The 15,393-nt window shown below is 38.1% G+C and overlaps 1 protein-coding gene across 9 annotated transcripts in view; it reads right to left on the reverse strand.

Moving 5' to 3' along the window:
* The window catches only part of HMBOX1 (homeobox containing 1), a 184,993-nt gene that overhangs the window by 6,635 nt on the left and 162,965 nt on the right, over nt 1-15,393 (reverse strand). For 3 of the 9 annotated variants that reach the window (XM_079925777.1, XM_079925774.1, XM_079925780.1), the window contains exons 7-9: nt 2,828-2,910; nt 1,122-1,217; nt 150-238 (exon numbers count right to left, since the gene is read on the reverse strand). In XM_079925777.1, the coding sequence (XP_079781903.1) occupies nt 150-238; nt 1,122-1,217; nt 2,828-2,910 (268 nt within the window). Of the gene's footprint in view, nt 1-149; nt 245-1,121; nt 1,218-2,827; nt 2,911-15,393 lie in introns of all 9 variants that reach the window. The other 6 variants (XM_079925776.1, XM_079925773.1, XM_079925779.1 and 3 more) reach the window with 2 other exon arrangements.

The following is a 15,393-nucleotide window of genomic DNA, read 5'->3' on the forward strand; positions in this document are numbered from 1 at the left end:
CAAATTACACGAAAATCTAACTAGACACAGGAGCCGAGTGGAGGGACATTCGCTTGCCTCCCCTCCCCCACCCCGTACAAAACGCACCCACGGAATTGTCACACCGTCCCACCCACCCTGTATCCGGCAGCCTCCCCTCCGCTGCTCACCTGCTCTGAGTAGTCATTTCCGTCGACGTCATCACTGTTGGAATGGCCTCCGGGACTCTGTACATCTATCCCATGACTCTCCAGGATTGCTGCTTCTTCGAAAAAAGCAAATAGATCCCTAAATTATCTGTTACATCGCCATCATGGTCTAAACACTGAGTTTGTATTGAGGAAATTAGAATGCAATTAAACAAAAACCTAGACTCCTCTCTATGTTTTGTTTCTTTTAAATTGCAGACAGATGGAACTCGGCGGCACAGAGGTCAGGGGAGGAACACGTTTCCCATTCTGGAGCCCCTGCTGCTATGCGTGTACATTTGAGTGGCTGACTGTTAGGTGCTTCATAAATACTTACCAACTAATTAAACAGCTCTCCTGTCTCGGGGTTCTATAAAACACTTGAGAATTGTAACGATGAAGGGGAAGGAAGTACGTTTATAAATGAAACACAATTTTAGAAGCTCAAAACCACCCCTCCACCCCAATCTCATCAATTCATGTTTCTTAAATGCTCTCTCTTTAAAAAAAAAAAAAAAAATCTCGCCTTTTACTAGGTTCCTTGTATATTAAGACTCTCTTATTCCAATTTTATTAATCACATGTTTCTTAACATCTAGGTCATATAGCTCAGTAATAACGAAGACGCTAAGGGTATCACACTCCCTCTCTCAAGCCCTTACAAGTATCTTTAATGTGCACCCCAGGAGTAACTGATCAGAGACATTCTAGATTCTAGCATATTGAGAACAATGAGTTTCAGAAATAATGCCATTCTTATTACAATACAAATAGTGTAATTAATATTAACTTCGCATTATTAAAACTACAATGAAGAAAAACGTAAGGGCAAGTCTCATTAGGCTTAAGAGGTAGGATCATTTAGACCTGCAGTTCTAAATGGAAGTCACTCTTAAAATAAACGCAACGTCCATGACTGCCTCAAAAGAGACAGCAGCCTCTCTGATACATTACCGATGTTGGCTCTCCTCTTGATCTCCTTCCGTCTGTTAGCAAACCAATTATACACTTTCAGGGAGGTAACTCGTTCCAGATCTGACAGTTTTTTGCCTGTGAATGCATGCAATAAAATTCAGATAATCTATATCTGAGACTAGTTTTAAGGGTTACTACTTTTCTTTTTAAAAATGTTCTTTTGATTGCATTTCTTGCCAGAATAACAGATATAGAAGTAATATTTTTTAGCATGAGCTAGTACTATGTACAGACTCAATTACTGAATGAATAAACATATAAATAAACATACAAATAGCAACTAATAACACAAAATGCTTGAATTCAGAAAACCACACAATATTAGGGAATTCCAATATTACTACATTAAAGAATTCGGTCTACTAGGGGTTCAGAGTTCACATGATTGTATATGAAGGCTTCATTTGATCAGCATCATTCTAGATGAATATGTTATTCTTTATCAAGTTTCCAGATAGCTGAAGTTTATTTACATCTTTAAGGCCTTATATTACCTAGTTTCCTGCTGTCTTAAGACAGAGAATGCTATCCATGTTTTCTTGAAGATTAAGATCACTATGACCAGCCGTAATTGTAACTATGCTGGAACACACAGCACAATTCAAACTGCATTTTAAATGTATTCTCTTCTTTGCTGTCAAATGTGACGTTTTATGGATAGCACCATGTTTACCAACATGGCAACCACCTTGTACCTTTCCCTCCTCCCTTATTCAGCTTTTAATCCACACTGGGTGGAGAAACCAGAAAACAGGTTAGGCCCTTGATGGTAAGGGGGTGAAGTATTTTCCACGAAGAGTTTGAGTTCCAGCACAGCTTTAGGGCTGGGACTTTTTGGCTTGTGTAAAATAAGGGTACAGGTATCACTGTAGCTGAGCTTGTATGTTCTAGATTATTAAAAGTCTGGCTTCTAACTAAGGGGGGGGATAAATTAGTATTTAATTATTATAAAACAGTGATACTTTTGTGTTGTTGATATATATAGCCTTTAAGCCAATCTACGTAACTGGCCAAATGGAGATCAACTGGATCATCTTAACTGAGAATGGTTTCTGGTTAAAAAAAAAAAACCCTGTAAAACATGAAAGAGCACTTTAGCACTTGGAAGGAAAGATGTATGAGTGCTTCAGGGGTTCTGTGGACTTGCACAGGAACAACAGGACTTCAGAATGGAATTACCCTACATTTTTTCCCACCTAAGAAGTCATCCCGATGTAGGAAGGAGGAAGAAGCCAACTCCAAAAAATTATTTCTTCAAGCAGAAAGACAGACTTATAGAATTTTCAACAGTTGTAAAAACACCAAAAAAACCCACACACCCTATCTTAATAATTTCATTAACTAACCTTGCTTAAGTATACCAAACTTTAAAACTATTTTGAAATTGGCATATTTATGCTGTATTTTTGGAAAAAGAAATCTACACAGTCTTCACAAAAAATAATTTCGAGGTTGCGTATCTCAAGCAAGGACACTCGCTGGGAATTGCCACATGAAGTTTGATTTGGAGTAGCGTGATCACCCCCTAAGAAGCACTGTTTGAACAGGACAGGGGAGTGGCCATCCACAGGAGGATGGCAGGAATGGAGCCAAGAGCACCCCGTTGGGAGAGGAAGAGACTTAGGTCCCAAATGATGACCTGAGCCGAGAGCTCCAGCAGAGCCAAGCAGCACTTGCTACCTTACCTGGCTTCTGTATAACTGCGTTGCAAGCATTTGCAATTTCTTCTCTTTTTGCTTCATCTGGGTATTGATTCTCATTGAAGTAACTGCAGAGGCAACCAATTAAGACACAAAGTTCGTACTTTTAAAAACTGTGCTCTCCTTAAAACACCAGCCCACTGAAAAAGATGTTCTTCTTTAGGATGTAACATTAGAGTGTTTGGTCCAGCCTGTCCAATGGAATTTTCTGTGAGGATGGAAACGGTCTGTTCTGTACTGTCCAACAGGGTGGCCGCTACTCACATGTGGCTGCTGAGCACGTGAAATGAAGCTGATGTGGTTGAGGAAGGGAATTTTTAATTTGATTTAATTTTAGTAAATTTAAATGTAAGTAGCTACATGTGACTAGTGGCTTCTATATTGGATAGTACAGGTCTGGCCACTGCTAGGCTTCATTAAAAGAGGTCCTTGAAAAAAAAAGTTACTTGTGATATGGGTGGCTGGTTGAAATCACAGAGTTCTGTTATTAAGGCACTGGTAACAACAGAAATCTCTTTGTGTGTCACGTTTGTAGTAGCAAAAGTTGGAAATTACCCAACTGTCCCATCAGTAGGAGAATGACAGAACAAATTATGGGACATCTATATTTATACATAGCTATTTAAAAATTACTAGAAAAACTATCCATTGGCCTGGAGAGATGTTTATGACACAGTCCTAAGTGCGAAAAACAATCTGTAGAATAATGTGCATGTAAAAGTACTGTTAAGAAATTTGAAAAATTCCTGTCTATGTGTACTTAAATTTGCATGGATAAAAGCTGGAAGGGTACACATCAAGCTGGATTACCTCCTTGTGGGAGAAGGGGATTCATAGGAGGAAATTTAAACATTTCTAAATTTATTTTTGCCTTTTCCCCTATGTTAGAAAAGCATATATTGCTTCTATACAATAGTACTTAAAGAAATTAGGCTTACTGAACCCATCCCTAGCATTATCAGATCTGTGAGACTATATGTGGGAACAGAATGCTTATTAGTACTACCTCTTCTGTCATCTATGAGTTTAAAAAAAAAAAAGTGGACTTCCTTGGTGGTGCAGTGGTTAAGAATCTGCCTGCCAGTGCAGGAGACACGGGTTCGAGCCCTGGTCCGGGAAGTTCCCACGTGCCGCAGAGCAACTAAGCCTGCGATGCACAATTACTGAGGCCTACGCGCCTAGAGCCCGTGCTCCACAACGAGAAGCCACCGTAATAAGAAGCCCACACACCGCAACAAAGAGTAGCCTCCGCTCGCCGCAACTAGAGAAAGCCCACGTGCAGCAACGAAGACCCAATGCAGCCAAAAATAAAATATAAATAAATAAATATATAAAAGACAAAAAAGAAAAAGGGAATTTCTGTGCTTTGAACCTGGAAACTTAAGATCAGGAAATGATTCCTTGTTAAATTCTAGTACCTCTCATCTCCTCAGGGGCTTCCCTTCCCCCAGAAAGCAGCTTTCCCATTCCTTCACCCTCTGTCTGCACTGGTGAAAATGCCATTCTACTGGGAATAAACACTGGAGGCCCCTAACCCTTCCTGTGAATCCCCAAACCCGCCTTCTGCAATGCCAATCCCTTCCCCTGAAGCCCTCTCCATGAGACCATCCTTCACTGTAGTCCTGACACAGCAGCTGCCATCACCAAACAGCCTTTCCTTTTCTAAAATACAAGTGATAGAACGATATCATCCAGTCTTGTCAACTACCACCCTCCACAAATGGTCTCCTGCTTAAGTCCAAGCTTTAAGCATCTCTTCCCACGTGACATTCTGCTATCATTTTTAGGGCTTCCGTGTTCATACTGAGAGTTCTTCCAATCTCTGCTCCACTTCCACATTCCTACTGACCTTTATCTTTACTCCACTTCTGCTATTTACTTGGGCAAAGACACTATGGATTAGTTTCCATTAACCAGCATCACGGGCATCACCTGGCAGCTTGTTAGAAAGGCAGAATCCCAGACCCCACTTCAGACTAAATCAGAATCCGAATGTTAACAAGATCTCCAGGTGATTCGAATGCACATTAATGTTTAAGAAGCACTGGATTAGCTCATGCATTTAAAATTCAACAACAAAGACAACAAAAGCAGATATTAAGTACCTAATGTTATGTGCATCCACTGTGGGTAAAGAAGAGAATTAGTTTCTGACTTCAAGGAGTTTATAATCTACTGAAGACACATATAAATCAATACATTTGTGATAAAATTCCATAGGATGTCCGAACAGAGCAGAGTTCACACAGACGAAGGTGTGCTCAGTGTTGCTGAATGACCTGGCAGAGGAAGTGCCGTCTGAGTTAGGTCTTGAAGATGAACAGGAGTTTGCAAGGCAGAGGAGAGAAGGAAGAACATTTCATGCGAGGGAAAGAGCATGAGCAAAGGCAAAAGGTAGATAAAAGCCTTGAGGATTCTGGGCATAGAGAAGAGTTCAGTGTGGTTAGAATATGGGGAAGCAATGAGGAGACACTAGTCTGGAAGAGTAGGATGGGGCCAGCCTGTGATGAGCCCTGTCTGTTCTATGAGTAGTAGAGACTTCACCCTGAAATAGAGGTTTTCAGGCCACACAGAGATATACTCCCATCTGTGTTTGAGAATGATAACATATCTTCAATACTCAACCCTATGATCTGAAATTCTGAAATTCCCCAATCAACCTTCTACTCACCTACTCCACCTCTCCAAAATAATTTTTTCTTCACCTTCTTTATAATCTTGAATCCTTTAAAACCCTACTGCAACTTTAAAAATCTGTTCATCTATTACTCTTCTTCTGGCCTTACCTCTCATTTCTCAGCCTGAACTCCATGGCAAGCCGAATCAACTGTATCTCTTAGGAGAAATTCTGATTATTCAGCTTTTCTGTCCTTCCACCATACCTATCCAGCCAATCTCCCACCCTGCAGAAAGCACCTTCCTCTTGTTTTCTTCCATCCTTCTCGCAGGGTACCAAGTGTTCCTGGACAAAGTCATAAAATAGGGCCAATTGGTTTCTTTATAAATCTGTGCTTTTGAACCTTAACTGGGCCCCTCATTTCTGTTGGGAATGCTTTTTGTCCTTCTAGCCAACTGTCTTTAATACTCCATCTTTAGTGCCCCACTTACCCGAAACCTTTCCACTCTGAAGTCCCAAGCCCTCAAACCCACTATCGTCATTCTTTTCGCAGATGCCCTTGCCTCCTCTTTTACCAAGATGGAGGTTATTAAATATGGGTTTGCTTAATGTTTTTAGCTTCTCAAGTTCTACATGTCTCTGAGTCACTGCACGTTCTTCTCTTCATCTCATGGCAGAGGAAGATGCATCCTCCTCTTCAAGGTCTACTTCTCCACTTGTGCCTTTGATCTCATCACCCCCACCCTCTTTCATTTTCTCAACTCTCTCCTTTCTTTCTTGCATACCCCTTCTTTTCCCTGTGCACATGCAATTTACTCTATTTCACTGATTTTATGATGCACATTTCCTCATTATTATAATCTCTAAAATCAGGTACATCTTATAATTGGTGGTGTCTGAAAATTAACTGGCAGTGTCCTCCCTCCACCCACGCCCACCCCAGTACATAAACTAAAGGTGTGTCATACAGTCAAAGCCTTCTTAGGTTTGATGGAATATGGTAGCTGCTAAGACCTAGAGCTCCTGTTTCAGCTACAGCTCAATGGCTACTACTACACCTCATTGTGGTAACTCCTCTTCCAAATTACTGCAAAGCCTGTGACCGACACTCTACTCCCTCTAATGTCTAATTAATATTCCTAATGTACATCTCTAGTCATGCCACTTTTCTGTTCAAAAGTTTTTCAAGATTTATTATAGAGGTGTTTAGAGTTCTCCCCCAAACTACCTTTGCATCTTTATCTGCTGCTACTCTCATACAGGCATGCTACAGTCTAGGAAAATGGAATAGCCTTGTCAACCCCCTGCATCTCTGTGCCTTTCTCCTACCAGTGTATCTGTTTTTTGCCTCCCTGCCCCCAAACCATCTTGTCTGTCTTTCACATCATTGCTCAAATATCACCTCAAAGGTAAATAATTTCCTTACCCCATGAATCCCACAGCATTTCATCTGTTCCTCTCTTACACCTTTTTCATCTTGTATTACAGTTATCACTGTACACCTCTCTGACTACACTGAAAGCCACCTGAGGCCAGGGTGCCAAGTCTGACTCATCCCCACATGCACTCCTCATTGATGATATGCGCTCCTCAGTAACAATGGAAAAGTCCCCACCAGCCCAGTGTAGGGGCCTCCAAAAGAAATGGATGTCACTGTAAATGAACTGTTGACCATCAAGGGTATAGAGTTACTGCAACAGGGTCTTGAAGGGTACATACTAAACTGTTACAAGTGATGATTATCTCCTGGGAGCAAGAATGCTGGGGGCGGTGGGTAGAAGAGAGGGAAATATTGGTGGTAATTAAGATCGGTTTTCACATTCTGCTTTGTATACGTCTCTGTTGAATTTCTGAAATGAACATATGCTATTTTCATAAATTTCTTTTTAATAAAAGAACTTTGGGAAAACATTCAGACAATTAAGGACTAGTTTACTGATTAATAACTCCATAAACAATTTATGTTTGGAAAGTATATCTGGATTGGCTAGAAAATATTAGGTTTGTGATTGCCATTCTAGTCACTAACAGAATAAAACCGTAGTATTTCTGGAAGTTAAATAAGAATTGGCAGTGATTCGTGGCATATATGATTAATGAGTTTAAAAGTTTTTTAAAATCTTATTTAATTTGTATTTTTAGGATTTAACTATATAAAATAAAGTCAGAATAAAAATAAATTGGTAACATCTTCCAAATTAAAGACTCAAGAATATAATTCACTAACTATAGTTCTAAATCTCTAAGCCTGGCAATTAATACTTTCTTTTCTGTTAAAGACCTATTATTTTTATAATTAAGAAATGTAGGGCTATTGAATATTTCAATTTTCATTAAAATGTGCTACCACAGCTGGAGGTGTGTACACTGGGCTGTGAGCACCACTTTTCATCTTTTTGCAATGTTTCAATGTTTAAAAAATATTAATTAAATATCGATAGTATAATCTAAACTGATAAAATGATATATTTTAAGATACTTCATGGTAAATATTTAAGTTTAAAATGTAATAGTTAAAATTTTTTTGCAAAAAAATTACAAAGCTCTTAAAGCTTTCTTCTTGGTCATGGTGGGAGGGGTGGCAGACAGACACACTGCACTGATGTAAAGTGGAAGAGTTTTTACGAAAGACAAAGGTAGGCCAGGAAATAAAATATGCAACAAATAAGTATTACGTAAGTATGAGTATGTACTTGAGTAGACGTAAGTTCAAAACATGGCCCTGACCTTAACAATATACAGTTCAGTTGCAGACGTCAGGTTTAAAAAAGTTAAACAATAGGAGTTAAAGAAACGGTCAAAACAGTAAAACTGTGACAAACCAGAATACATCTAGCTGCTAATTAACTATATAAATGATACGTTAAATAAATTCAGGTTAGAGAGATATCTCTATGGACTGTGCTGACCTGGCAAAGCTCACTGATTTGGACAGGCTTCTGCAGGATGCAGAGGCCCCAGGCATTGGACAGGAAAGGGCAAAGTTATCAGTAAAGACAAAAATATAAAGGTAGAAAAACCTAAGATGTGCCTGGAAGACAGAAGGCAACTAGTAATGCAATCTGATTAGACTATAAGGATTATATGTAGGGTGTGCCTGAAATAGTGCTGTTATCCTGGATTATTAACAAACCCCCCTCTCATTCCCCTAAAGTATCCCACTTAGACAATAAATTACATGGTCACCCCAGGACCACATCACATTATTGACTTATCTGAATTTAATGTTAACTAAAATCCCTATGTCTTTTTCACATGTGCTCTGTGTTCTGGATATTGTCAAAACAAAGGAAGCTGAATCAAAGAAAATAATAACTACGGTTTCTATCTAGTTACTTACAAGAGGAGCTATCTAAGCCCAAGGAATCTGCTTGGCATGTAACAGACATTCAGTAAGTAAGTGTCTGATCAAAAGATGGGTGAATAAATGATACATGAAAGAATGAATGAATGGAAGTAGGAAACAGAGGTGAAAACAGAAAACAGTGGTTTCAGTTAAGGCTTTTACTGAAACCAAGAATACCTCTTTCAGGAGAAAGCTAGTTGGGGTCTCACCATACTGTACACCGTCTTCTCTAGGTATATTCAGATATAGCCGAATACAATTCCATTAGTATAGTGTTTATTTTTCAACTATACATAACCAATAGACTATCAATGAAGCTGGGAAATAGGTCTAATGACTTCGATATTTAGACATAATTAATCATTCATTTAGTCACCCCCAAATGTTGACTGAGTCCTAGTTTATACCAAGCAATTGGCAAAATGGTGGCAAAAGATGAACCATGCAAAGCCTCCCAGTGTAATCACTGGGGATGTATGTATGTAACAAAACACATTATAAAGTCCACTGTAAAATGGACTGTATTAGTGGTATGAATGTAGTATATGGGAGTAGAGAGGAATCAACATTTGTGCACGCTTCTTGAAGACAGATCATAGAGGGTGGATAAAGTGAAATAACCCAAGGCAGAGGAAGCAATATGTAAAAGAAAGGGAGTCATGAAAGACCTTAAAATGTTCCGAGAATGAGGAGTTCAGTGTGGACGAAATATACATGAGATGGGGAGACTGGGGATCAAACTAAAGAAAAATATTGGGTCCAGATTTTAAAGAGTATGATAGAGTTTGCACTTAACTTTTTTGGCAACTGGAAGCAAAGGTTTTTAAGCAGGGGTATTATATGATCAAACTTACTTTGTAGGGCAGTATCTCTGCCTAGAGGCAAAAGCCAGTTAGGAAGCTGTGGTAACAACTGAGGAGAGGATCTGAAGTAGGCTAAGGCATGGAAATAGAGAGGAAAGATGAGATTAGAGACATTTCAGGGGCTTCCCCGGTGGGGCAGTGGTGAAGAATCCACCTGCCAATGCAGGGGACACAGGTTCGAGCCCTAAGTCTGGGAAGATCCCACATGCCGCGGAGCAACTAAGCCTGTGTGCCACAACTACTGAAGCCTGCGTGCCTAGAGCCCGAGCTCCACAACAAGAGAAGCCCCCACTCGCCACAACTAGAGAAAGTCCACACGCAGCAACAAAGACCTAATGCAGCCAAAAATAAATTTAAAAAAAAAAGAGCGAGAGAGACATTTCAGGATGGTAATAAAAATTCAAGACAGCCTTGCTTCCTGGGTTTAGGCACCGCCTCCCTGCCCCACCACCAAAAGAGACAGCTTTAGGAACAGTACGCACTATTCATTATTCACCTTCAAGCATTTTAAGCTTAAGTTATGTCAAAGGAATAGATATATCTGCTGTTACCAGGTGGGTAAATTGTAGGTGAGCTTGGTTCTAAGACTCTAAAAGGGACCTGTTTCTGAAATATACTTCTTCTGTCCCATATAAGACTGTTTATAGCCCTAGACATTTTATAAGACAAAAAAGGGAAAGAGATGCAAACAGAAATCTACAGGTAGTAATATAAGAGTGATAAAATAAATCCTAAGGGTACTACACTTTTATAGACAAAGGACATTGTCAGCTGAGTGATCAGTGAGTATCTTCACAGAGGGAAACCAAATGATCGCTTTGCAAGACCCTGACAGCAAAGACTTAAAATGAAAGGTGGAAAAATAATTTACATGAGATGAGAAACCATAAGCTAGTAACAAATTGAAATGTCCTTGAGGCACCTTCATTTCAGTAACACTAAGTCTATAAAAACTGCAGCCAGAAAGTTCCTCCTATTGTGTCTTGGTGAGCATATAGAAGGCAGGGAATGGCTCTCTAAGCAAGGGATAATGCCATGTAAATGAACTTTTTTTTTTTCTACTGTGCCTTTAAGTGAACTATCCCTCCTGAAGAGATATTTAAACCTCACCATTTTAGTAATTCAAAATAAGGTTTCAGGATTGTCATACAGTGCTCACTATCTACAATCCAGTGTGCATTTCTTCATCACTAAGTAAAATTACTGGGTAGAGGGCAGGAAAGAGAGTAACATTAAACTAAAATACTTTGGAACCTAATTGTCCCATCTCCTCTCTGAGAGCATCTATGTGTTAAATGATCTTCAGCAACAAAATAATTTAAAATTTTCTTTTTTTGGGGGGTTGTTTTTAAACAACAGAGTGAAGGCAGAGATGAAAAAAATGGGAAAAGTTTCTTTAAGTACAGCAACTCTCTTTTGTTAATCCATAAAGGTCTAAGGAAGGAACATCCTCAGTTCACTTACACACCTGGACAGTGATATCCTACATTTTATCCAAAGATCTCAAAGCCCCTCTGATACTAATCATACCTAAAAATATCCCTGAAAAATCATCAGGGGTCAGAGAGAAATAAGAGGGGCAGAGCTATAAATCAGCTATGCATATGACTCTTCATCATTCACTGTGGACTTCAGGACAATAAGGGACTTTGAAAGATTATTCACCGATCAACTTCCACATTTGAGAAATAGAGACAATGACAAGCTTACACTTAATAAGCTCCCCAAAGTTACAGAGCTGGCTAGCATTACAGACAAGCTCCTTAACTTCCAGGCCCATGCTCTTTCCACTGCTGCTTACGAAAGAAGTCGCCGGATGTAGTGGGTTGAAGAGTGTCACCTGAAAATTCATGTCCATCTGGAACCTCAGAAAGTGATCTTATTTGAAATAGGGTCTCTGCAGATGTAATTTTGGGAAGGATCAAAATGAGGTCAAGCTGGGCCCTAAACCCAACGAGAGTGTCCTTACAAGAGAAAAAAAAGAACACAATCAGAGAAGACAATGAGGAAGTGAAAGCAGACACTGGAGTGATACATCTACAAGACAAGGAATGCCAGGGACCGCTGACAACTGACAGAAGCTAGAAGAGAGGTGTGGGAGGGTTTCTACCATCAGAACCTCCCAAAGGAACCAACTCTGCTGACACCTTCTAAGCCACCCAGTTTGTGGAAATTTGTTATGTTGGCCCTAGAAAACTAATACTCTGGGTAAACAGAATCAGTACAAAAAGAATGGATAGTCTTAAGAGATACTGTGATTCAATTATCATAACTTGATGGACATTATTTCACTATAGAATACACCTGGCAAGTAGACTGGAATAAGTAGCTATTTCTGTAAGTAAGTAGTCTGTCAGCAGCTGAATAAGACATTCTTTGAAAGTCTGGTCAAATACAGAAAAATTCTAACTTCAGTTCTTTTTCCTCCTGTAACCCAAACTGGACTGCTATCCTTCTTTTGATGCTTAACACTGTCCTCCATTTGAACAGTTTTCACACTAAACCCCCAATTCAAAGCTTTATTAACTTTTTTAGATTGGCTACTTCATGATAATGGAGCTAAGAGATTGCTGTATTCATCTGTATCTTTACAATTAGTGCAGCGCTGACTTTTTAAAATCTTGGAACAGTAAGTACAGATAAATATTTCTGTAATACAACAGAGATTATCAATATTAAAAAATGTGCTAAGAGATGTATGATAAAACAAGTATACTAAAACTATGGTAGAATCTAGGTGATAACTATAAAATTCTTTCAGCTCTGCTGTACATTTAAAATTTTTCACAGTAAAATCTTGGGAAAACAGTAATTGGTAACATTAATAAGATGATAAGATGCTAGGAGCATCTCCATTAAATCAGAAACAAGGCAACAGAGCTCACCATCCCCAATACAACCTTTACTTTTGTTATAATTTAATGTTTTTTCTGAAAGTCCTAGTACAATAAGGCATGAAACAGAATTAAGAAACAAATTGGGAAGGAGAGCCACAAAAATATCAATTGCATATTATATTATACCAAGAAAGCCAAGGGATAAATTCAAATTGCCTCAGAAGTAATCAATCAGATGGTTGGGTACTAAACAGGCCAACAAAAATATCAAAACTTTCCTATGCATCAATAATAAGCAATTGGACAACCTAACAGAAAAAAAGGCATCTATTCATGAGAGCAAGAAAAATGAGAAAATAAAAATGTCTAACAAGAAAAATATAGAAACCATACAAAAAACTAAAAAATGTTATTCATTTTGCTGATAGGTATAAAAAAGACACAAGAAATGAGAGGCATATAACACATTCCTAGATAAGAATGAATAATATGACAATGTCATTTCTTCCCAAATTAATTTTTAGGTTTAACTTCAATGAAATTTAACTTCAATCACATATTTTTCTTCCCTCTTTTTTTCTCAGTGGGAGTGTTATGAGTCAACAATACTATTTGAATGTTTGCCTGAAAAAACAGATGAAAATGGTTAAGAACATTTTGAAAATGGTAATAAATAGGCTCTCTCTCTTGTCAAATATTGTGAAATTATATGATAATCAGAGCTGTGGTTCAAGAATTGTTGATAAGATCAATAGAACTAACAAATATAATAACTTTATATGCAAGAAAGAAACAATTTTAAATCTAAGAAGAAAGGGAGAATTGGCTATCTGGAAAATAAGACCAAACTAGACCTTCACCTTATAAACCCAATATTTTATGGCTAAATGTAAAAGAAAACATCTGAATGAGGAAGCATATGTGATGGAGGCAGTCACACAAGAATAAAAGCACTGGATTTATCTACATTTAAATAAAAAATAAATTCCAGGGCTTCCCTGGTGGCGCAGTGGTTGAGAGTCCGCCTGCCAATGCAGGGGACGCGGGTTCGTGCCCCCGTCTGGGAAGATCCCACATGCCGCGCAGCTGCTGGGCCCGTGAGCCATGGCCGCTGAGCTTGTGCGTCCAGAGCCTGTGCTCCACAACGGGAGAGGCCACAACAGTGAGAGACCCGCGTACCACAAAAAAAAAAAAAACAAAAAAGAAGTTTAAATGTAGACAAAACTAAAACAGTGCTTTTCACCTACCAAATAAGTAAAATGAAGCTGATTTTCACTCACTAAAAAGATTACGGTATGCAGGGAAGGCAGGGCTGTGGTGACAGGAGCAGCGCATGCTCAAGGCCACTGTTGGTGATGTGAATAAATTCAGCTTTTTGTAGGGAGCTGGTAATACAGCCAAACATATCATTATTCTTAAGACAAAAGGTAAGAACAAGGGTGTCTGAGTCAGGACTATTTAACAGGGCAAAACTGGGAAGACTTTAAATGTCTAATAAAATAATAATGGTTAACTATGATTATGGTATAGGCATTTGAAAAAAAAGAAGGAGCCATTTAAAAACATCGTGTTTTCAAAGAGTACTAAATGACATCGGAAAATGTCAGTGAAAAAAAGCAGTTTACAAAACCAAATATGAGTTATTCTAATTGTGTTTAAAATACAGATAAGATAGAAACACCAAATGTAAATGTACCAAAATATTTTTAGTGGTTATTTATGAATGGAAATATTATTTTCTTCTTTATACATTGTTTTCCAAATAGTTTACAATGTGTTACTATTAATTTTCTAATAAAAAATGTTACCCCAAATAAAAATAAACTGGGTTATGTAATATTACATAAACCTAACTCTGATTAATTTTATAACTGCTTTTCAAAATACTTTTCTTTCTTTTACCATCCCTGTATCTGTTTACAAACTGGCAACATAAGCAGTTATGAAATTAGGACCTGAGCTAGCTGGATACAGCTGTCAACACAAATGTCCAACTGCAGGGGACTGGGTAACAAATTATGGCATATTCTTATACAAAATTCTTTTGCTTAGAAAGATATACAGATATATATATGTAACAGAAAAATGGCGAAAAAGAAACATACCAAAATGTTAATGATTATCTCATTAAGCTCATTTTAATTTTCCTCTTTATATTTTCTTGCATTTCTCCATTTTTTATATAAGTATGTGCTTATTTTGTAATTAAAAAGGCATTATTTGAAAATAAAGTTTGCTGTCCCAAAGCATGAACAAAATAGAACTGCACAAAATTATTTTTAAATAATAAATTTCTTAGTTTTTATTAATGCGTTTTGGCAACAAATTCACGCTTTAAACATCTGTTTTGCGAACACACTAAAGTATGACAAACAAAAGATGTTCTACACTAATGTATTTTTTATAAATAAAAGTTCACTTTTAATTCTACAGAATTAAAATAAATAATGGCTCCCTCCAAATCAGACTTTTGTAAGGTTCACATGACCTTCCAAGTAAAAGCTAAAATATGAATGAGTTCTATTATAGAAGAAGCTGTAAGTTTTCGAGACTTTGCCGCATCTTATAGAATAGAAAAGCCTGTGAAAAGGGAAGACTTTAAGTGGAAAAATTAGTATTGGCCTATGAAGAGATTAAAGGATTCAGATATGAGAAGTTGAATTTTAGAATCCCAATTCATAAATGCAATGGAATCCCATAACACCGTTCATTACACATGGTTTTAGATACACCACACAGTAGGTCCTGACAAAGAATGAAGGGAGACTTGACTTGCTCAAGGTCACACAACCCAGAACTCAAGTTTCCTGACTGAGTTCACTGGCTCAAAGGGCTCACAGGAATGGTGGTCATTATTTAGCTATGACATAGTATTGTTTCAGACTTCC

The sequence above is a fragment of the Stenella coeruleoalba genome, assembly GCF_951394435.1.
Source record: "Stenella coeruleoalba genome assembly, chromosome: 7".
Classification (NCBI taxonomy): domain Eukaryota; kingdom Metazoa; phylum Chordata; class Mammalia; order Artiodactyla; family Delphinidae; genus Stenella; species Stenella coeruleoalba.